This window comes from Saccopteryx leptura, chromosome 7 (assembly GCF_036850995.1).
Source record: "Saccopteryx leptura isolate mSacLep1 chromosome 7, mSacLep1_pri_phased_curated, whole genome shotgun sequence".
Taxonomy (NCBI): Eukaryota; Metazoa; Chordata; class Mammalia; order Chiroptera; family Emballonuridae; genus Saccopteryx; species Saccopteryx leptura.
In genome coordinates, this window is record NC_089509.1 from 47,373,707 (window position 1) to 47,398,063 (window position 24,357).

At 36.8% G+C, this 24,357-nt stretch overlaps 1 protein-coding gene across 6 annotated transcripts in view; it reads left to right on the forward strand.

The window, feature by feature from the left end:
* Nucleotides 1-24,357, forward strand: part of SLC4A10 (solute carrier family 4 member 10) — a 317,469-nt gene that overhangs the window by 289,945 nt on the left and 3,167 nt on the right. For 5 of the 6 annotated variants that reach the window (XM_066344965.1, XM_066344963.1, XM_066344967.1 and 2 more), the window contains 4 exons: nucleotides 4,971-5,144; nucleotides 5,787-5,909; nucleotides 15,082-15,149; nucleotides 17,575-17,691. In XM_066344965.1, coding sequence (XP_066201062.1) covers nucleotides 4,971-5,144; nucleotides 5,787-5,909; nucleotides 15,082-15,149; nucleotides 17,575-17,691 — 482 coding nt within the window. Of the gene's footprint in view, nucleotides 1-4,970; nucleotides 5,145-5,786; nucleotides 5,910-15,081; nucleotides 15,150-17,574; nucleotides 17,692-18,517; nucleotides 18,557-24,357 lie in introns of all 6 variants that reach the window. The other variant, XM_066344966.1, reaches the window with a different exon arrangement.

The following is a 24,357-nucleotide window of genomic DNA, read 5'->3' on the forward strand; positions in this document are numbered from 1 at the left end:
AGAGGCTATTGGCAAATTGTTTCTGCTTTTGTTACTGTAATAGTTTGAGTAGTGATCCCCCCAGAATCCATTTCTACCTGGAATTTCAGAATGTGACCTTATTTGGATATAGAGTCTTTGCAGGTATAATTGGTTATGGATCCCAAGATGAGCTCATTCTAACTCAAATCACTGGGGTCTTTATAACAAGAGGAGAGGACACAGAAAGACACAGAGGAGAGGGCCACATGGAGATGAAGGCAGAGGTTGGAGTTTTGCTGCCATAGCCAAGGAACATTAGGAACCACCAGAAGCTGGAAGAGGCAAGGGAACTTTTTTCCTGGTGACCTTCAGAGGAAGCATAGTGTAGCCAGCACCTTGATTTGGCCTCTACAATTATGGGAGAATAAATTTCTATTGTTTTAAGCCACAAAGTTGTGGTAATTTGTTACACTGACATTAGGGAACTAATATAGATTTCTACTTAAATTTTTTAATAAAAAAATAATCTTATTTTCTAACAACATTACTGATCTAAAACACATTTTCTTGAAAAAGAGACTAATTGAGGGTTTTTTATTGTAAAGTATAGCTTAGTTTTGTAGACTAAAAGGAAAATAAAAATTGTTGCTTTTTCTTTGACACAGCCTGACTCAGTGCTTTCCCAGACATAAAAAAATGTCACATGACAGCCTGACCAGGCAGTGGTTCAGTGGATAGAACATCAATTGGGACATGGAGGACCCAGGTTCAAAACCTTGAGATCGCTGGCTTGAGCAGCAGGGTCACTGACTTGAGAGTGGGATCATAGACATGACCCCAGAGTCACCGGCTTGAGCCCATAGGTCGCTGACTTGAAGCCCAAGGTCGCTGGCTTGAGCCCAAGGTCGCTAACTTTAGCAAGGGTTCACTTGCTCTACTGCAGTGGTCTCCAACCTTTTTTGGGCCACGGACCGGTTTAATGTCAGAAAATATTTTCACGGACCGGCCTTTAGGGTGGGACGGATAAATGTATCATGTGACCTAGATAAGCATCAAGAGTGAGTCTTAGATGGATGTAACAGAGGGAATCTGGTCATTTTTTTTTTTTTTAAAAAAACATTGTTCTGACTTAAATATAAATAAAACAGAAATATTGTAAGTTATTTATTTTTTCTTTGCAGACCGGTAGTGGTCTGCGGCCTGGGGGTTGGGGACCACTGCTCTACTGTAGCCCCTCAGTCAAGGCACATATGAAAAAACAATCAATGAACAACTAAGATGCTGCAACAAAGAATTGATGCTTTTCATTTCTCTCTCTTTCTGTCTGTCTATCCCCATCTATCCCTCTCTCTGACTCTCTCTCTCTGTCTCTGTCAAAAAAAAAAAAAAGTCACATGACAGAGTGTTGTGAATTTATCAAATTAGCACTTAAGTAGAGCACAGGGTCTGGGAGGGTGGGCTTTGGCTCAATAAGAGAAACTGAAATAGAGAACTTTATTACTAACAGGACCTGGAGGAAGTGCCTAGCTCTGGCCAGACTGGAAGGTCAGGCAAAGTAAAGACTGAGAGAAGGAAATAGGACCTCACGTATATGCGTTTATTAGGGTCTGTGGGTAGAGTGCTTTGGGGCTCCTGGACTAGGGCCAGATTGGTTAACTTAAGTAAAGAAAGCAGAGTTTTAGGAAGTCCCTGGAAGTCTTATCTAAGGGGCACCCAATGGGAAGGTGTTGGGAGGCAGGGGAGACTGTTGTTCACAAGTGCTGTAGGGAAAGTCAAATCAGGAACTTATATTTACTTGTGACTCTGTGGGCATCTATCTAGGGAATACAATTGCATGAGGGTCTAGTGTTATTTAAGGTCACTGCAGGCCACTAGGCTAAACAACATGGAGTTTACAATACCATGGAACAGACTAGCCAAACTCTCGACATTGAGGGACAAAGGCTGCACAGGAACTGCTTTCCAGAATGAGCAACCAGCCAGCCTCTGACTGAGGGGGAGGGAAAGCTACTCAGGCCTTAGAACAGTGCTGGGTGTTACAACTCAGGCAAAACTTTAATGTGAGATCATTTAAGATCATCAAACACCCAAAGTAGATAGGATGAGTCTGTTCATCCTGATACCAGGTAACATTAGCACGGGAGAGGGAGATGTTTAAGATGTGTGCGTTTAAATTTAACATAAATTAGTTTTAATTACCTCATTTATAATTTCATATATGAAAGCGTATTTTGAAAGAATTAGTTTGGTAAAGCAGATGGGGAAGAATATTAAAGAGGTTTTATTTGTTTTGCAGGGTTTTGGGGTTTTGTTTTTTTTTTTAGTCTTTGGCAAAAGTTCCACAAGTACCAATTTTATCTATAATTGAAAAGTATTTATTACAGGCCTCAGGCTCACATAAATACAGCAGCAGAAGTTTAAGAAACAAAGCAAAATCATTTTGATAGGTTTCAACAGATTTTTCCCCCTGTAATTTCACTCATGTGATTTTATATTTATGAGGTTTAGAATTAAACAAAAATGTCAAATTTTGGAATTGTTTGAGGTGTTTGTCTTTCAGATGAAAATTGAGGAAAACATTATCAAAGGCACATTAAAAATATTTATTGAGTTTTAAATAGCACGACTGAAATAGCAAGTAGGGTCTCACACTGAGAAAGAGGGTTAGTGAAATTTTAAGTGAGGCTGGTGGAGCTCAGGGAGTTGAAATTCATATTTGGAATTTTGTGGTTAACTCAGTTTGGAAGTTGAAATTAGGACAAGATAAATGCCTAATGCAAAACTCAGCCTATATCTGTCATGGCTATCATTACTTAAGTAGTGATAAATGTGCTGAACACCAGCAGTTCAAGGAGTATGTTCATTAGTTACTTTATATGTAGCAGGAACCTGCATTTTACCTGTTTAGCAATGTTAAGAAACTTTATTATCTAGACTTCTCTCTGTGCAACATGGCAGTAAAAACAGATCACAGTGTTCTCATGCATGCTGTTTCTGTACTGAGCTATATAACTACATCTATATTCATTCCAACACTTCAGGAGTCCAAAGGAAAGCAAATGTGCCATTTAAACAATAACAATTGAAGCACCCACACAATGAAGTGCACTTATGCAATAACACAGCTTCACAAGGGAGAAATGGTGGCTGGGAAAAATGAGTTCTTTAGAAAGTGAAATGTTCAGTTATAAGACAGAAGATTTTACTTTATTTCTTCCCTATTCCCACTGCCACCATATACTAAGTTTTATTTGCTTGTTTAAGGATGTAATTTGAGAAGATATTTAGGAGGTAGAAATAAAAAGGCCTAATGAAATATTTGTGGACAGTATGGAGAGGGATGAACCTGGAAAATATTCAGCACTTAGAACTCTGCTTAGAAAATTTTCAATAAATATTTTTGGAAGGCATTAATGAATATGAATACATAAATGAACAGTCGATGGGCTAACCTACATATGATTCTGGTTTAGATGACCAAGGAAAGATCATGCCATACCATGAGATGGGGAACATAGAGGAAAGATCGGTTTATGTTGAGTTTGGGATTCCTATTATACATGTAAGCAGATTTTTGGTAAAACAAGATATTTGACCCTAACACTTGACTCCATGCACATTTGTTCCTTGGCATATTAGAGAGATTTTGTAATATTTGACAAGACTTGTTTATAGTTTTCTTATAAACTAGCTAGGAAATAAAATCTAATAGTACTCTTTTGAAAATGCATAACAAATATTACTGTAGAAATGGCATGAAATAGGACTGTGATTCAAAATATATTCTAGCCTGGCCTGTGGGGGCACAGTGGATAGAGCATCAACCTGGAATGCTGAGGTCACTGGTTCAAAACCCCAGGCTTGCCCAGTCAAGGCACATATGAGAAGCAACCACTATGAGTTGATACTTCCTGCTTTTCTCCCTATTTTTCTTTCTCTCTCTCAAATCAATAAATAAAATCTTAAAAAAAATAATAAAACCATATTCTAAATAATCACTTCCTGTTAGAAACATTCAAAACCACAAAATTAGGCCTGAAAAATATTAAACAAAATGATGCACATACAGTTTTTTACTAAGTAAAACATAATTAAAAATTAAAGATTTTTCTGAAAATTTAACATATAATTTTGAATTGAGAAAATTAGCTTTTGTAGATAAAAATAGCCTCCAAGTCAACACTATAACAATGTTATATAGTTCAAAAATAATTGTGCAGCCTTTAATGTAAAATTTTAACAGAAATAACATTGATTCAGATGAAAATAATTTTATAAAATACAATTGAAAACATATGAATGGTTTGCTAGTGCAGTATAGAAAATTGATGAAGAAATTAAATTGCATTAACAAAATTTGGTATGATATTTTATTAACAATAATTAATCTATGTTAAATCTTTATGGCTACAAAATTTGTATTTGTAAAAACAGCACAAACCCTTGTTGGAAATCAAAGCAGCAAAGTCAAAACTGCAGAGTCAAAATAAGGAGGTCAAAGCATCTTATCCAGCTGGTGGATACGAGTGGAGAGCTCAGGAGAGAAAGAGAACTGAAGTAGAGATCTGAGTCTGGGAGACTTTATTAAGTATGTCAAAGTTGAATGTGGGTATGGATGAGCTATTCCAGGAGAGAAATGGACAGACAATGGGAGTCCAGGAAGCTCTAATGCTTAAGGGACAAATAAAGGAAGAGATTGACAATGAAAAAGAGGAAGATGATGTTTTGTGTTTCAAGACTACACTTTCCCAGGTAGCCATATTTAGCATTGTCTTTAATATTTTTAAACTCTTCTGATTATAGCCTGGGTCTATAGTCAAGAAAACGTAAGCTATTATAAAACTGAAATTGTAGTATTTCAGAGTGTATGCATAAGAGTCCCACTGTCTAGATGCCCGGAGTCAACTTAATGTGATCCAGATGTACAGTATATTGGACCACATTAAACGTTTACTTGTTCTACTTCTATTGTTGTCTGTAAAAATCAGTTTAGTTTGTTTATCTTTTAGTTCTTTGATAGGATAAAGCTCTTCTGGATGCCTGCAAAACATCAACCAGATTTTATATATCTAAGGCATGTACCACTTCGAAAAGTCCATCTCTTCACCGTTATTCAGATGAGTTGCCTTGGCCTTTTGTGGATAATAAAAGTTTCAAGAGCTGCTATTGTCTTTCCCATGATGGTATGAAATTTCTAACATTTTTATGATATTCTGATTTTCTTATTGAAAATCCATGAGCTGAAATTGGAACAGTGGGTTATCCTAAACAAGAGTTATTGGAAACTCTGGTATAAGCTTTAACCATTAAAACTAGTGACAAGATTAGATTTGAGATTACATACAAATATCAGTGATTTATATTAGTTTTGTCTCTATCCTTCTGATGTTGGTAATAGTTTGAAATAATTGAAGTTCAGTGGAAAAATATATATAAACTTTTAAAATTTAATGTTTAATTTGAATTAATATAAATAATGTAAAATAGCACAGGTAAGAATGGTTTAACATTTATTTAAAATAAAGCAAAGTATTAACTACATGTATTTAAGAAAACAGTTGAGTATATTTTATAGTTTTTAAAATAGTTTCTTTAAATAACATATAATTAGTAAGTAGCATCATAGCTGTTATTTGGAGGATGTGGTAAGAGTGGGAAATGAAGAAGCAGGAGTATAACAGTTATCTGTTATGATACACATATTTTCAAATTTTATTTTAATCTTAGTCCTAATTGAAATTGGCTTATTTCTGCCAACAAACAAACATCTACATAACCCATTTCTATTTTTACACTATTTTAAACTATTTTATTCTTTATTTCAGGTGTTAGCACTGGTATTTGTAAGAAAGTTGATGGACTTTCTGTTTACCAAACGGGAACTCAGCTGGTTAGATGATTTAATGCCTGAGAGTAAGAAAAAGAAACTAGAAGATGCTGAAAAAGAAGTAAGTCATAGCAAAATAAATATCTCAAAAAGAAAAAAAGAGCACCTGCAACAATAGCTCTTTGCAAACTAAATTATTGTGTTTATCTTTAGATAGTGGACAAGTTTAGAAGATTAATGTTTCAGATTATAAAGTTGTAACTTGAACAGAGAGATAGAGGGCAGATCTTACAGGAGAAAATCAATCTCTAGTGAAATATGAAAATATGTTGTATGTTATTATCAACCAAATTATAGTTCATATTTCTGATTCTTTCCTCATGGATGGCAGAAACTTACTGATGCTTAATTATTTTTAAATTATGGTCACTCAATGATTGGTTTTTATTGAGTATGTAAGAAATGAAAAAAACATTATCATTATTGGTATTTTTCTAGAAGAAAGTTAATAAAAAAATAATTATAATCAAAAGAAAAATTATTTATTCTTGAAACATGAAATGCTTAAGAGGAAACATGTTGATCTGATTTGCTTTCAAAGTGAGATAAAATTTGCTATCAAAGTGATTTAAGATTATTGTTTGAGAAACTTTGGGGATTTAATTACTTTCACAGATTACTGACTTATCCTATTCTGTTTTATATATTATAACAATTTAAGTTGTATGGAGTATTTAAAATTCCTATGTTAGTCTTGGTGTGTGTGTGTGTGTGTGTGTGTGTGTGTGTATTTTTTTTTTTAATTAATTTTTTTTTTAGTGAGAGGAGGGGAGGCAGAGACAGACTCCCGCATGTGCCCTGACAGGGATCCACCGGGCAAGCCCACTAGGAGGGGATGCTCTGCCCATCTGAGGCCCTTGCTCCATTGCAACCAGAGCCATTTTTTAGCACCTGAGTCAGAGGCCATGAAGCTATCCTCAGCATCCATGCCAACTCATTCTAATTGAGCCATGGCTGGAGGGGAGGAGAAGAAAGAGAAGTGAGAGGGGGAGGGGTGGAGACGCAGATGGATGCTTCTCCTGTGTGCCCTGACCAGGAATCGAATCTGGGACATCCACATGCCAGGCTGATGCTCTTCCACTGAGCCAACAGGCCAGGGCCTAGTCTGGGTCTATTTTGAAGCTAGTCATCATAATATTTTTTAAGTATATAAAAACAACAAGGAGTATAAATGAAAAAAGTGACCAGTACTTCATTTAACAGAATGAGTGAACCCATAAATTATAAAACATAGGAACAAAATTTCCATGTGAATAGAAAGAAAGATGAATGAAAATATTTGATGACAGTTGTGCATTTTTCCAGTTTTCCTTCTATACGGTGGTTAGTAAATGTATTCAGTTTCTTACTTATAGTATCTTTTCTCCAACCATGGATATATTTCTCTTTCCCTTGAGGAATATGTTTGCAAAGCTTTCAGTGGTCATTGGTGTTATTCAGTCATTAGGTGAGGTTTGATTAGGCTACAAAGTCTAATGAGATTCTTGCATAGCTGATATAGTTACATAATATGTGATTGTCTGGCATTTCTTCACTATTCCACAGTGTCTCATCACTGACAATAGACAATGATATATCTTAAACCTGTGAGAATGTTTGTTTTCCAAGTAGAAGCTTCGCATACTTTGACTACTCATACTTCTAATATTAATATAAAATTAAAATATATTATACAAAATTACATAAATTATATCTTTATTTTTCTGTTTGATATATTCTTATTTAAGTACAAGAGATCTTTAAAAATAATACACTAACTAGGATGTTTTGATAGTTCCTATTTTAGGTGGGGAGGCATTAGGTAAAGTTTTGCTCTCATCCTCAGATACTGTTCAAGAAAAATATGACATAATTTGGTATAAACTAAATGTAAATAGGATGGGTACCAGAATATAGAAATTATGAAGACTTAAATTATCCATACTTGATAATTAAAATTATTCAAATTGAGAACAATTTCCAAGAAGTTTTAAATTCCAAAGAAGATCATTTTAGATTCCAAACCTCTGAGTTCTCCCTCAGCCTTTCCAATAATGGGAATACTACTGAGTATACTAAAGCAGTAACTTACAAATGTAATTTTGCTTTATTTTGTTTGCTTTGATTTCCTGTCAAATATCTTTACTACTTCTGTAGAAAATAGGTAACAACAGTCCCAGCCCTATAATCATCCCTTCCACAGTATTGTCCTTAGGCCATATCCATACTGTGGGCCATTTTTGCCCTTTTAGAACTCCGTAAAATGAAAAATGATATTTCTGTATATTGTATAACATATCATGTCTGTTTTTATCATTAAAAATTTTTGTTTTTTCATTTATATATCAATGAAATAGAAGAGAACAAATTTGATAGTAGCCATAAACGTATTAGAATCTGCAATTTTCATTGCCCGGTCCACTCACATAGCTAAATGCGTACAGTACTTATATGTACATGTGACACACGTCCATCCTGGAATTGCTTAACCTGGGATAGGCAGAGACACTATTTAATGAACCTCTAAGCTTTTTATATTGCAGATCCACTGTACTCTAGTGAGTGTTTCCTGTTTGCTGATTATGAAGATAATGATTTTAGAATTAAATACAGTGGTACCTTGAGATTCGAATTTAATTCGTTCTGTAACCGAGCTTGTAAGTCAGTCAACTCGTATATCTTACTGCTGATACTGGACCCATGCACCAACGCGCCAACTAGTGGCGGCTTCCCGAATCATGACTCGTATTTCAGAATTTCACTTGGATCTCGAACAAAAATATGGACAGAGTTGCAGCTCATATCTTTAAAAAAAATTTTGTATGTTGGTCTGTTTGTATTTCAAGGTACCACTGTGTTACTAAATTTCCTGGAATTTGTGTTTTTCATAAGGATATACAAATACATTAAAGATTTATTGAGGCATGTGCATATGAGAAAAGTGAGGGAAAAGGCCTTGAAAGACATTAAATCAGGCAGGTTTGCAGACCCTTCTAATTTCAAATAGATTAATATAATGATCCCTTCATGTGATCCTTGGTACATGAAAAGATACAAGAGAATCAATAATACAGAGAAGAAATCATCCAAAATTGAACATTAAAATACAGGTCTGACCAGTGCCGAAAAAGAAAAAAAAAGAAAAAGATAATTCTCTACCTGACAACTGGAATGAGAAAAAGAAGTTTAAAAATGTTCATTGTCTAACTTGTCTAACTTAGAATTTGTATTAAATGAGTGCGATCAATATAGAAAGTAAGAAGATTTAAGAAGTGATACATTGAAACTTAAATTCTGGTTGATTTTCTGCTTGGTCAGCTGATCTCAGTATTTCACATTACTGAGGCTATGGACTCCTGCAGGCTGGGATCCCCTGACTTTGATTTGATCTGGGAAGATGATAAATAGCAGAGATGTCTCAAATCCTTGAGACTTGAATTTAAATAAGGCTCACCTTTGTCCTTCTGATGATAGTCACAAGCTTGTACCTTACTGCTCCAGGGTTTTCCTATCAGTGGCCCACTTCTGGTCTAATGGCATTCAGAAAACATTAGTCTGACCTTACAATTCAATAATGAGTTAAGCAGAATAAATAGCTACACAGGCCAGTCCAAGGTCGCAGAGCTTCTGTTCCAAATTTTCATGTACTTCATGCATATGCATATGCATATGCTTCAGTTTTTAGAAAGAAAGGATTATAATCAGGATAGAAATGAATATTGGAACCCTGACATTTTGCACATTGCTCTGTGTAAAGGGAAGCCTGCAGAATCAAATTCTGGATGTCCAAATGTGCTCAGAGTACCAACATGCCTTCCTTGCTACTTAAATATCCTCTAGGACGTTGTACACAGTTGACAAATGGGCTGCTGTTAAAAGCAGAAAACCCCAGCAGAATGTTTGCTCCTGGGTGGTGGGAAGGAGGTGGCGAGGAAGAAGGCGGTGGATGTTTGGGAAATCCTGGAAATTCAACTCTGGGCAGTGATCATGATAGTGACACCTCTTGGGTTATGAGAGGTTCACTCTAACATATATGCCATAAGAAAAGGCAAAAAGGGGGCAAGTGAGACTTGTCATCGTATGAAGCAGGATCATGAACCAGGCCAAGAAGATGCAAAAGCAATCTAAAAACAAGTGCAGTTAAACAAATTACAGAGCATGTGTTGCTGCTAAGGAAGATCAGAATTGGTCATGGATTTGGGAAGCATGGCCTGATTATTATACAGACAAATGTTATTTCTAATTGAATCTTAGAGTGAGGTAAACATATTTTCCCTCAAGCAGTGGGTTTTCAAAGTGAGTCTCAGGGCTTCCTCTGCATCAGCCAATACCCTCAACCTGTTAGAAAGGCAAATTCTGGGACTCTACTCCGCATCTTCTACTCAAATCTTTGGGGATATGGCCAATAATCTGCATTGACTAGACCTCTCGGTGATTCTGATGAGTGCTAAAATTTGAGATAAGACTTTTCCTAAAACCACAGAAGCTGTATCTCCAGAATATACTCTTTTAAATCCAAGGTCATGCTATCAGAATTTTTATATTTTATAGTCCTTTAGATAAGTTATTTAGAAACAATCAAATATTCTGATTAAAACATATGTTGCATCCATCTATTTATATGAATTCTGTCTGGACACCTCCTCTGTCCTTTTTTTTCTTTTCAGCTGTCATCATTAAAGCTGCTATTGTTTGTACTTGGGGCTCTTTGAGGGCCTTACCTTTACCTGAGAAGTGGATGTAGTAATAGATGCTACCTAATTCACTGAAGGTAGTTTGTTAGGTATCATAGTATATGAATTATAATTTTTATGCTATCAAAAATATAATTTAGATTCATAACATAATTTTCTATCTAGCATCCTATTAATCAAAACACTCCACAAATTGCCTGACCAGGCAATGGTGCAGCAGATATCGAGCATTGAACTGGGATGTAGAAGACTCAGGTTTGGTCCTGGCCGGTTGGCTCAGCGGTAGAGCGTCGGCTTGGCGTGCGGGGGACCCGGGTTCGATTCCCGGCCAGGGCACATAGGAGAAGCGCCCATTTGCTTCTCCACTCCCCCCCCTCCTTCCTCTCTGTCTCTCTTCCCCTCCCGCAGCCAAAGCTCCATTGGAGCAAAGACCCGGGCGCTGGGGATGGCTCCTTGGCCTCTGCCCCAGGCGCTAGAGTGGCTCTGGTAGTGGCAGAACAACGCCCCGGAGGGGCAGAGCATCGCCCCCTGGTGGGCAGAGCTTCGCCCCTGGTGGGCGTGCCGGGTGGATCCCGGTCGGGCGCATGCGGGAGTCTGTCTGACTGTCTCTCCCCGTTTCCAGCTTCAGAAAAATACAAAAAAAAAGAAAAAAAAAGAAAAAAGAAGACTCAGGTTCGAAACTTTGAGGTCACCAGCTTGAGCACAGGTTCACCAGCTTGAGCACAAGGTTGCTGGCTTGAGCCAGGGGTCACATGCTCTGCTGTAGCCCCCGGTCAAGGTACACATGAGAAAGCAATCAATGAAAAACTAAGGTGCCACAATGAATTGATGCTTCTTATCTCTCTCCTTCTTGTTTGTCTGTCCCTATATTTCTCTCTCTGTGTCTCTCTGTCTTCATCTCTCTTACTAAAAAGTAAATAAATAAAATACCCCACAAATAAACTCCAATTTTATTTTCCAATAATACTCAGCACAGGCTTTGGCTCCAGGCAGGCTGATTGTTCATTGTCATACAAACACTTCTTATTTGTAACTACATTTTTTCCTTGGACTACCTATTTTCTTCCTACCTCAAGTTTCATCTCTTCTACTCCCAAACTGAACAAATAAGTTTCTTTTTTTCTGCTGTATTCCTAGTACCTAGACTACTTGTCATGTAGACCAATGGTTTTCAAACTTTTTACACTTGGGGACTGGTGAAAATAGGAGAATTATTTCAGAGATTGCTAAGGCAGAAATCACCCTGCCATAGAGAATTTGACTAAGATCATTGGGTCTATAATCTTCATATGGCATCAAGGTGCATAACGCTTTCACGGAACAGCACGAAATTTCTAGCGGACTAGTCTGAGGACCAGTGGTTGAAAAACATTGATGCTTAACATATATTTGTTAAATATCTCCTGGATTATTATTCACTATGGGCCTAGCACATAATACATGCTCAGTAGATGTTTGAGTGCTTTTGAATAGATTGGGTTTTGTTTGTTTATTTGTTGTTTTTAAATAATTTTATTTAAACAATTAATTTTAACGGGGTGACACAGATTTAGAGAAAACATCTCCAGATCATTTTGGTGTTCGATTATGTTGTATACCCATTGGTTGTTTTTAAGCCTCAATTTTGCTGCCTTTTACTGGATATAGCATTAACTGTCCTTCCCTTATTTAATATCTGAAAAATGCTTTGGACTATCTTAATTAAAAGTTGGTATTCAATCGCAGAATGAATATTCCTTAAATTGGCAAACCCCCTCAAATATTCTTGGTAAAGTTTGATCATTGTCCTTTTAACATCTTCATCGTGTTATAGGTAGGATTCAGCATATTTGTGACGGACCCTGTGTAAATGGGGTGCCGAATGGACCTCATTCTCTTTCAAAGTGATGGACACCCAGTTAGTGTTGTGCTCTCACTGTCTTTCTTTTCCTGTATAACTGAGATAAACTAGGTTGTGGCTGTCGTGATGGCTCGTGCCTGATTTGACTGCTCCTCCCCAGAAAGTCTCAATTTTTGGCTTCCTTAGAGTGCTGCCTCGGATGCAGCCGGCCTCCATCCCGAGCACTGGGCCCACCCAACCTCCTTCTGGCATGGAAGGCAGCGGCTGCTCTGCCACCTTCTCTTCAGATAAGCATGGCTTGGAAATGCTATCTTTAGAGGTGATGAGTTTTTGTTTGGATAGAATTATGACTAGTATAAAGCCCACACATGCTAACAAGCCACAGAGTGCAAAATAATTATTGAAAGCAATTTGAAAGAAAAGTGGAAAATCATCTGAGGAAAAAACAAAATTGTTCCCAAAGCTTTGGCCCAAGTTTTCTTGCTGTTCGATTGTATCCCGAGCCTTGGTTTTCTGCTGCCAGGTCACCTCGGCATTGATGGCTGTCCTTCTCTTCAGCTTTCTGGAATTTTGCTCTTTTAGTAAACCTTTCTACATGCCTTTCTGACACTTTATTCTGAGTTAGTTCGGGAAAATACTATATAAAACGCTTAACTTTCAGTGGATAATAAAGGAAAGAATTGCATTTTGCTTATATCTTGGTTTTACTTAAATAGCATTTGGGATCACTGAATGTTTCCACTTTATGTTCATCCATGTTTGTTAAGGTTACCTTTTCTTCAGAAAAATAATAATACCTGTCTGAAAGAATACAGATGCTCTGCTCATGGGCTCTAAGATGTGCCTGTAAGTTAATATGACATATATCTTACGTTCCATATATAGTGACTAACCCAATTTCAAGGCATGCCTCATTCTAGGCTGCAGAATAGCTCTGCTCAGATGATTAAATGTGTAATTTAAAACCAATGGTACTTTCTACTCAACATAAATTGATTCTAATAGTACTGCCAAATGCCAGGAGGAACAGGCATTATACACAAGTAATAAAGTACATCTCATGGGCCTTAAAGAAAAAATTTAACAACAGAGAAAGAGAGTTAATTTTTGCAATGCAAAGAGGTAAGAGACACGTGCCATTGGTACCACAGAGTATAAATAAATGTAGCAGGGTTTGGAAGGAGGGGCGCTTATAAACACATAAGCAGCAGAACTCATGCACTCCCCTGGCCTCTCCTTAATTCCACAGCATAGTCTGGACAGAGATATTTGGTATGTAGAACGGCCAGGATCCCAGCAGAGGGAAGCCTGCCTTGGTCAGCAGGTTAGATGTATAAGCAAGCACTCCAATAGTAAAAATGAGAACTGCCCCTACATTATATTATATATTCATAGGTTAAAAAAGCTCTAGCAAACACTGTTTCTTTAAGTAACAAAAAATATGGCTAGGTCTCTTCAGTCTAGGCAATGTGCAAACGAGGTCTGCATACCAAGGATGCTAGGAACAGCCTTGTGTGCTCCGGTTAATGACATCAGCCAAAGGTCCTATCTCTCCTGAAGCTGATTTAAATTAGCCAAACTACTGCTGAGCTACTGACAGGGACAATGATCCTCTAAGTTATTTCTCTTTTCTCTTTTCAGTTCCCATTTGGTCAGGGATTTACCCTGCTCTTTAACTTTACACAACTTAAAATGTCATTTCTAGAGTTTGGGCCAATAATGCTAACATTTTTAAATGGTGCCAAATAGTTCTCTGAACTTGCACATTGCTAACTGACCCTTTGAAAATAAATTCATCAAACAAAGCTATAATCTATATATAACTAAGTTTCTTTTTTGGTATATGGAAAGAAGTTGATAATAACATTATTGAAACTAAACCAGGACATTTCAGTGTGGTAACATAAGATTATCTTCACCCCAAAGATATAATGTTAAACATTATATACAAAGAAATAAATATATAAAGCATTTTTACCCTTTAGAAAGGGCAGGATATTGTTATTGTAACAAGAAATCTGAAGCATAAAACAAAAACCTAACATGCATCCCTAAGTAGCCAACACATCTATGTTTTAGTCCATACAAGAAAATATCTTCTATTGAGTGTGTTCAAGTCTCTTAAGTCTCTAGAGTAGTGGTTCCCAAGGTATGAGCCTCAGACCAGCATTATCAGTTGTCATCTGGAAACTTAAAAAAAAAGTAAATTCTTGGGCCCTACTTCAGACCTACTGAATAAGAGACTCGGGAAATGGAGCCCAGTAATATGTATTTTTAACAAGCCCTTCGATGACTCTAAAGTAGACTCATGTATGAGAACCATTGCTCTAAACACATCCTTATTCCCTTCTAATAGAGCGTGCTAGGAAGATAACTTCAACTTTATAACAATAAAAACAATTATATAACTCACACTTTTGTCCTGGTAAAATTTAGATTAATTTTTTTAAATCTGCTTGGAAATTAACCATGTTTTAACATCAAGGAGATTGTTGTTAGCATTTAAATTACCTTGTGATATAAAATTCTCATTAATTACTTCTGTTCCTGGTAGCTGATGCTTTCTTTATTAAAAGGACCTGTGCTAGCATTAATGAATGCAAACAAAGTGGAAGGTCCTGGGGTTAATGAGATAGTGAAACATTAATCTGTGTTTCTTCTTCAATGAAAAAGGAAGATTCATCAGGCTCACTATATATATTTTACATTTCTTTTTCCAGGAAGAACAAATTATGCTAGCTATGGAAGATGAGGGCACAGTACAACTTCCATTGGAAGGACATTACAGGTAAGGTATATAGGTAAAAAAAAAAAAAGTTTGAGTAATGGAACATTTTGTTACACACTCTGCTTAAAAATTTTGTACTGCATGGATTCCTGTCGAGGTTTGCTAAAGTTGTATTAGAATAAAAAGAATTAAAACTAGGAATTAAATTACTCTGTCTCAGTACAATGAAGAGGGGGAGGGAGCTATTATTTGAAGTCTTTTCTTCTCGTATTTATAATGGATACAAAAGCTCTCTTTCATAGCTTCTGAAAGTAGGACTTGAAGACAAGTCAGGATTCAATGCTGGGATAAATGAGCTAGGTATTGACTAAGTGGATCACAGCTCAACGTTTGAACTTTGGGAGGCCATCCCAAAAAGGCACTTCCAAAGAGATAATCTAGTTTCTGAGTTAAAGGATTTAGTTTCACCAGTCATTTTAGGAAATATTATGTAACTTTCTAAAATATGCTAACTGGATGCACAAAGGCATAGCAGAAGAAATCAAATTTCTAGGTTATAATAAAAATTTTAAGATTATTTGGCCCCAAATTCTCTTTATATGGTCCCAAAGGATTTAAGAATAATATAAGGCAATGCCAGTTTAAAAATAAAAAAAGCAAAGGAGAAATTTCTCTGAGGAAGAAATTTGTTATAGTGTTAAGAAAGTAGGAGAGAGTCTTCTAGATCTTCAGAGTATGACTGTAAAATCATATTCCCTAGATTGAAAAAATATAATCCTGCACCACTTAAGTATGAGCACAAGTATAGAAAGTGTTTCATCTTTTTTTAAAACAATAGGTATGTTTTGAAATCCTGTTGATTGTTAGTTGAATCAGCATGTTCCTAAGTGTATTCTGTAGAATGCTAGTTTCATGTGGTTACCCTTTCAAAGGATTATGTGGTTAAATAAATTTGAAAAATGTCCTATACTGTCTTCCAGTTTGAAGATTCACAAAGCACACTGGCATATTAAAAAACCTAAATTGTACTTCATTTTTTTAAAAGTTCAAAAGTTTAATTCAGAATTTTCCAAACCCATTTGCTCCCAAGACAAAAACTTGTATTCCGCATGACACTCTTGGGAATTACTTGACATAATATGCTTTGAGTTACCAAAGGCTGGGCAGATTAGAGGAATTAAAGAACATGTCCGGATTTGGTAAGGGAGTGACAGCAAGACCAAGGGTTTTGTTTCAGACCCTTAGTGTTTCTCTTAGTTGGATTTGTTGCCTTCTGCCTTCTGCTGAACAATCACCAATGAGGGTCATGTGAGGTTAGTCTAAGATTTCTTTAGAACATAATTTTTTTTTTCATAGCAGAGTATCATTTCAACATGCAGTAGTAATAAGAGTGCTACTTTCTCCCTCAGTGAAATTTTCCTTGATTTGGCCTATGATTTACTCCTGCTGCAATTTGGTTGTGTTTCTAGCCCTGGGAATGTTTTAGAGCATTATGAATGTCACCTATAATTGGTGCCATGCCATTTTAAAATGCAAAAAAGCACCCAGCATACTATAGGTGCTGATATTACAAGCTTCCCTAGCCATTTGAAAAGATCTCTGCCAAACACACAGCTGTTTTATTTGTTCAACAAATATTTATTGAATAAGCACGAAGTGCCAGGCTCTGTCTAGGGGAACAGCAGTGGATCAATGACTAAGAATCCCTCATGAAGCTTATATTCAAATAGACTAGAGGTTGGGGGAGATAGATAATAACAAATGACTGAGTAAAATAGTATAGTATTTCAGATGATGAAAAGTATAATAAAAACCACAAACAAAAAAGAGGAATGAGGGTGTGATGAAGGGATGGAAATAGACAGTTTAAATAGAGTAGCCAGTGAAGGCCTGAGTAGTTGGCATTTGAACAAAGGAGTGAATGGGTTGTACCACCTGAGGGAACATTACAGGTGGAAGAGCGAGCAAGTACAAGGTGCTGAGGCAGCAAGGAGCCAATAGTGTCACAGCACCCACAGTCGGTTGACCATTGCATTGTGGCTGGAGAGGAAAGAGCAGGGGTGTAAGAGCAGGAGATGAAGTTAGAGAGTGAGTGGAGACATAGCCTTATAGTCCATCTACTTGACTTTTACTCTGGTAAGTGGGAGCCACGTAGAGTTTGAGCAGAAGTGTGAAGTGGTCTGCTGTGCTACGATTATTAGGGGAAGAGGCTAAGCAGTGAGCATGCAGCCCCTGATCTCTACAATTTGAAATGAACTTGGAAAACTGTAGCCAAAACAAGTTTCTATGTGACTAGAATATTTTGTTTAGATTTTTATTTTTTATAATTTTTTAAATAATTGAACAAACTACATATACTTTTAATCTTTAATTATCAAAAATATTATACAAAGGCATAAGACTGTCCTATATTTAAATTTTTATCACTAGATAACTTCAATTACTTATTTTATGTTTATTATTTCATTTTGGGTAAATTATCTAGAGATGATCCATCTGTGATCAATATTTCTGACGAAATGTCAAAGACCGCCTTGTGGAGGAACCTTCTGATTACTGCTGATAACTCAAAAGATAAGGAGTCAAGCTTTCCTTCTAAAAGGTTTGAATTCTAAAATGATGTAAATTTATACTTGTTTCAGTCATTTTATGACATGAATCTATTAGCAAAAGTATAACTTTTCATCAAATTTAAATCTTAAAGTATTTCAGAAAAATCTTTTGAAAAGTGGGTAGAAATTGTAATGATCACATTTGTTAGTATGTTTTTCATCTCCCTTTCAAATTAAAAGTTAACTCCAAAACTATGACAGTGGGGAGATGGTGCTATAAATGAATCCCAGTACACGACCTCTTTGGACATTCATTTTGCCCTATCTTCTGCAGTAGATTTTATTCTATTCCCTTATCACCCACTTCTCAGGAACACTGTTGAAGTCTGACCACATTTTACACACCCCCATATCCTTTTTAAAACTCATATGGCACATGAGATGGTGATTTTGTATTTAGTGTATTTCCAGTCTCCTATTCAACTCCTTGAAAATCTTCTCTAACCTTCTTACACCAAAACTTTCAGCTCCAGAAAGTTCTGTCTATTCTTACTTCTCTGTATGAAAACATTACAAATAACTCCTGTAGTTGTGGATGATAGTTTAAATGCATGCTGGGGAAAGAGCATGTCCTTGAATATCAAGAGTCATCATAGGATTTCCAACTGAATTTTCCAGAATTTATAAATAAGTGTTCAAACTATCAGCCATCTTAGATGCTGATCGAAAGAAAAATCTCTATGTTATACTAATATTTCTTCTTATTAAAGAGTGATTAAGGGATTTGGGACAGTGGTTAATTATTAAGTTCCTTTATTTTCATGACCTTAAATTAACTTTTTCTACTTAATTTTTATATTACATTTTTGTCATAAGCTCCCCTTCCTAATCACTCTAGAAGCTGATTCCCCAAAGGTAAGACCCTCTCCATCAAACCTATTCTTTAATTGTATTTCCTTATGTTAAATGATGTCTTCTGGAAACCTGGTCAGCCTATGTTCTCTGTGTGAGTTTTGGGGAGGCAAAAGGCATGCAGAGTCGTGGGCTTAGATCCAGTATCAGACTGAGTGTTTATGGTATTCCTATGACGACTCAGCTCTTTAAGAGGGTTTGAAGCTTGAGTAAACTTTGTCCCCACATGGTTTATACAAATACATCATATATAAATCAACAAATCTCACAGAACCGTATTTAGCAATCACATCAAATTTTTATATTAGAGAAGAAAATGTATCCCTTGCAATAAGAGATTGTAAAGCTGGGCACTTTCATATATGCATCACCATGCTTCCAAACCTGCGAGCTTATCTGGCTTCATTAGAAATTTTTGGAAACATGGTTAGAAAAGGAGGTTGTATTAGCCTTAGAGAGTGTCTCTTGTTGCTGGTTTTTGTCACCCCAAAATGGCATGCTGCTTCAGTGTCATTTCTATCTCCAACAGCAGAAATAAGACAAATTAGATGTGCAGAGTTTACCCAAGAAACCGGGAATTCTCTCTCTCTCTCTCTCTCTCTCTCTCTTCCTCTCTCTCTCCCACTCTCTCTCTCCCTCTCTTTCTCTCTCTCCCTCTCTCTCTCTCCCTTTTTCCTTTTCAACCCCACCCCATTCTCTGCAACTACCTCCAACACTTACTCCAAAGGAGGTTAATATAAATTACTCAATAGGCTGTCTCAAAGACTTTTGATTGATACTGTCTTTTAACTGAACTTTAAATCTTCATGTCTTTCTTTGCTTGGCTCAAACAGAAGTTATATTTTGTTCAGAGGCGGATTTAATGGCAGGTACACTGGACACGCGCCCCGGGCCCCTGCAAAACCCCAACTTTATACTTTTTTCTAATATAAGAGGCCCTATATTTTCTTCTGTGCCCAGAGCCTCAACCAACCTTAATCTGCCACTAATTTTATTCTAAAACATGCTTTGTCTTTCTTTTCCAACTGTCCCTGCTGCAGCCTGATAGATTCATTCTCACAGTAATTCAGTTTTGCTAGAAGTCTTGGAAGAAAATCAGAGTTATGAGAAAGATAATTTCTCAAACCCTTTGACCTTTTGATATTAACAATGGGCATTTCTCTGATTTTAAAAAATATGAACTCAAGGTTTATGGGCTCAAAATAAATGCCAGACATAGGATTATGTGGAGAATTTGAAGACGGCTTTTCTTCTGCTGTTATATGGATCTATACTGCAAACTCTGTCTCCGTTTCTTTTTTTATTTTTATTATTCAAGCAAAAGTTTTTATGTCATGAAATTTTAGGAACCCCTTAAAGTAAATAGTAAAGTCAGGTAATGCTTTTTTACTAGAGGATCTAGTTGTTTTAAAAATATGTATCTGGGTTACTTCAGAGAGTAGATTAACTTCAGTGAACAATGAAATAATGTGCTTTTAAGCAGGTCCAGTTTGAAGTAGACCATCTTTTATATTTTGATATAACCACTTGTTTTTATTCTTTGAACATATATTCCCACTAGCATAAGATTCAAACTATTGTGGAATGAAAGTTTACCTGGAGTGTTTTCTTTGTTTGTTTTTTGTTGTTGTTGCTTTTTACCTTTAGATGTAATAAAATCTGTAGGTTTCCACGAGAAAAAAAAATATCTCTTGGTTAGGGTTAGTGGTTAATGTCTTTCATCTTCTAACAGTGGAAACTGACAGAAAGTGTGGCTTCCAAAAATCCTAAAACCAATATTAATAATAGCAATACAGTATTTCTCTTTATATTCTTTGGGATGTTGAAACATGATGACTAGGAACTATAAAAACCTTGTGCCTGCTAGACAATTATCTATGGGCAAAACCTGGCCAAAAACCAGGTTACCAGCATCTATTTCTCTTGAGACCTAAGCTGGCTCCCCACCTTCCTGTCCCTAGTTTTTCATTCTTGCATAAACCCTACATACCTAACAGATATGCCTTGATACTTTTAGTTAGTGGAGTTTGGAATAGCAGTTATATTTTCTTCAACTTTTATTCACTTTTTGTTGTCAAGAGTATTTTATCCAGTTTAACTAAAAGAAGGATCTAAAAACTAACTGCACATTCTTCCACATCTGTGGGATATCTAACTTGATCCCAGCTCACCAGTGCTATTCATACATGGGACAAACTCTTCTGTGGCTTATTGAATGGATTGGTAGAAATAGGTCTTATTGCATCAGAATAAGTGAGCAACTGCTATGCTTTATAAAAATGACACCCAAGATTGACATTTCTTGGGAAGGTACCTGCACCGCTGGGAAAAGCAGCATTTGGAGGCAGTCTAGGCTCTGGGACCACCCTCCCTACTCCCCTCCAGTCCCACCACAGTCTTCTATTCTGGATTCTCTTTCTTGCTCTGATTTCCTAGACCCTGTCATGACTGTTGGATAAATGTTTTCCTTAACTACTATTTGGTATCATTGAAAAATAATGGTTTCAAGATTGCTTAGAAGCATAAGAAGAGGGTCAAGTTTTGCTCTCTTTTGAAAAAAATAAGGTTAATAACTTTATTTTACTTTCAATTGTAACTCCTCAAGGGCAGGAACACTGTCTTTTCCATCTTGTATCCCTTGGTCTTTACAGAGTACTATATGATATAGTATACATATATTATATTATACATGTTATATATGTCATATAATAGATATGCAATATGTATTATAATAGTACATAATAGATATGTCTAATAAATATGTGTAATATAGTTATTACAATGAAAGTTTAGAATTGATTGGCAATGAAAAAATCAATGTAATAAGGAATAGAATAATAGTCACATAGTAAGAAAATTTACGTTGATATTTTTTATAGATGTTTTGAGGTAGTTATAAAATTTCTGCTTCATAGTGTGCTGAAATCTAATTTAATATCAAAACCACTTGTTTTAATTGTTTTTGAAGCATATATAATTTTATTAACCATTGTCACCCCAATAAAATTAATAAAAAAGAAGAAGACTACAGTACAAGTACATAAACAGACAAATAAACAATAGAACAGAAACCAGAAATAGATCCAACTACCTATGGAAATTAGATTATGATAAAGGTGGCACCTCCAATCACTGGGCTGGAGATGGAGGCTTCAATAAATGCTCATGGGCATTCAATAAAATGCCAGTTAGCCATTTGATTTTTTTTTCTTTTTACAGAGACACAGAGAGAGTCAGAGAGAGGGCTAGATAGGGAAAGACTGACAGAAATGGAGAGAGATGAGAAGCATCAATCATCAGTTTTTCCCTGCAACACCCTAGTTGTTCATTGATTGCTTTCTCATATGTGCCTTGACCATGGGCCTTCAGCCTTCCGAGTAACCCCTTGCTCGAGCCAGCGACCTTGGGTCCAAGCTGGTGAGCTTTGCTCAAACCAGATGAAGCCGCACTTAAGCTGGCAACCTCAGGGTCTCGAACCTGGGTCCTCCGCATCCCAGTCTGACACTCTATCCACTGCGCCACCGCCTGGTCAGGCGCCAGTTAGCCATTTGAAAAAAGTTAAGTACCACACACCACACATAAGATGACTCAAGGAATTAAAAAGCAAAACATGAAACCATACAGGTATTACAAGAAACCTTGATCTAGAGAAAAGCTTTCTAACTATGACTCAAAATCTGATACAATAAAAGCAATGATTAATAAAATTGTTTACATAAATATTTTTAAGTTATATTACAGAAATGACCATAAGCAAAGTCAAAATATAATTTAAAAAAATACAGGAAAAAATATTTACAACTATATCACAGTATATATCTTTAATATATACCGAACTCTTAATATTGGGAGGGAAGCCTAAAAACCTGTGAGAAAAAAATAGACAAAGCACATAAATAGACAAGTCACAAAAAAGATATAAAGATTGCCCTTAATTGTACAGATGATGTGTTGTAGAACAAAACCACTGGTTTTAAAGAGGAGAAAAAAACTAATCATAATTGGTTGTCGTTGTAACTGAACAACCGGAATGACCAAAGCAAGGACATCAGGAGGAAGCATGTCTGTGAATCAAGCTAATATTCTGATTTTTTTTAACTGCTTGGTAACTAATAATGCATGAGGATTTTGCTCGCTTAACAAAAGGTTATGGAATAGAGCATTGCATCTATAGGAGCTATGCATATGTGGAGGCCAGTATGTCTCTGTCCCTGCAACCTCCTATGGATAGGACCTGTTATTCTAAAATAAAGTTCACTGGAGTAGGCGAATACCTGGCTCAGAATCCTGGCATTCCAGCTGCAAGAGAACTTGGCCATCTAGTCTGAACTGCTTTAGAGATGAGGAAACAAAGTTCCAGAGAAGCTAAATCTTAGCGTCTAGGAAATGAATGTAATTTTCTGTCCCAGCCCAGGGCTTCCTTCACTGCCCCCTGCTCTTCCTTTTCATTGGCTTTGTTTGACGGAAGAAACTGGGAGCCAGGTAGAGCCCAAGGACAAATGAATTTGGAGAGTAGGGTAGCAGACACTTGTCAGATGAAAGGAACTGAAAGTAGAAGAAAATGAGTCATTTAGATGGAAGAGTTAAAAATACAGAATTAAGCCTCTCAACACATCCTGTGCACACTGTCATCTCTTCTCATGGAAGGAGAAAAGTGAAAAAAAGTTGCTTTGCTCTGACCTGTAAGTAAGTGTGTGCTGAGAAGCGCGGCAGGCACCCACCGGGCGCCATAGACACGCGCTCACACCAGCTCTCAGCGCTGGCAGTGTGCCACCGATGGCAGAAGCTCCGGCACTTCTTACCTGATGGTGCCGGGTGGTGGTGACAACTGAGAAGGGCTGTTTCTAGCTTCAACTGGAGGAAAAACAACTTAAAAAACACATTCTTAGAATGTGTCTAAGTTACTGACCATTATAAAAGCTGCATCGAAAAAAAGGGTTTTAACTATCACTTTATTACTTGGAGAAGAGTTATAAAACCAAGGATTTCCCCTCCTGCAACTATTTTCTAAGTTTCTATTAAGGACCTAAGTTTACAGTCATAGCATCTGGGTTTGTCCGGCCTCAAGGCCCAGGGCCCAGCCGGCTGTGGGTTACCCTTTGCGCCAGCAGCGGGGAGGGACACAGAGCAGCTCAGGTGCGGAGGATTCTGTGGTGGGAGCTGTGGGGAGGGAACCCCCTGCCCTCCGGAAGTTTATTCTCTTGGTGTGAGCTTCATGCATGTGAACACATTGTTTGAATTTTTCATAAAACTGTTGACATGAGAGTAAGAAAAATGTATATCAGAAAAATATTGTAGAAAATGAAGACAAAAATAAGAGAGTCACATTACCTTCTTGCCCATCAATAAAATTAACGAAGAATAGATAAAAATAGAGGCCACTTGGGGATGAGTTTACTCTGGAATGAGGTGAAACATTGTTCCTCTGATGGACAGGCCTTGCCTGTGAAGAGGCAGCACAGGTGTCTGGAAGGCAGTGTGTGGGGTGACCACCTGCTTCCTGACCTGCCGAGGTGTTTCTGTCCTCCTGACCCGGACACCGTTCTCACTGAGAAGCAGGATCCAGTACATAAATGAGGACAGGCTGCTGGCAGCAGCACCCACAGAAACCTGCTGTGACATCTTTTTTGTGTCATTTGTAGTGTCGGTGCTATCCTAAAATAGGGCATGACTGACGTTTTCAGTAATCAACAGTGATTCATTTGCCCCAAATGAAACCATGGTATTAATCTTGCATGCTTTTGGAAGTGTTTTAAAAATGTCTGGGTTTTGGTTCTGTTTTTTTGTTTTGTTTTGTTTTTTGT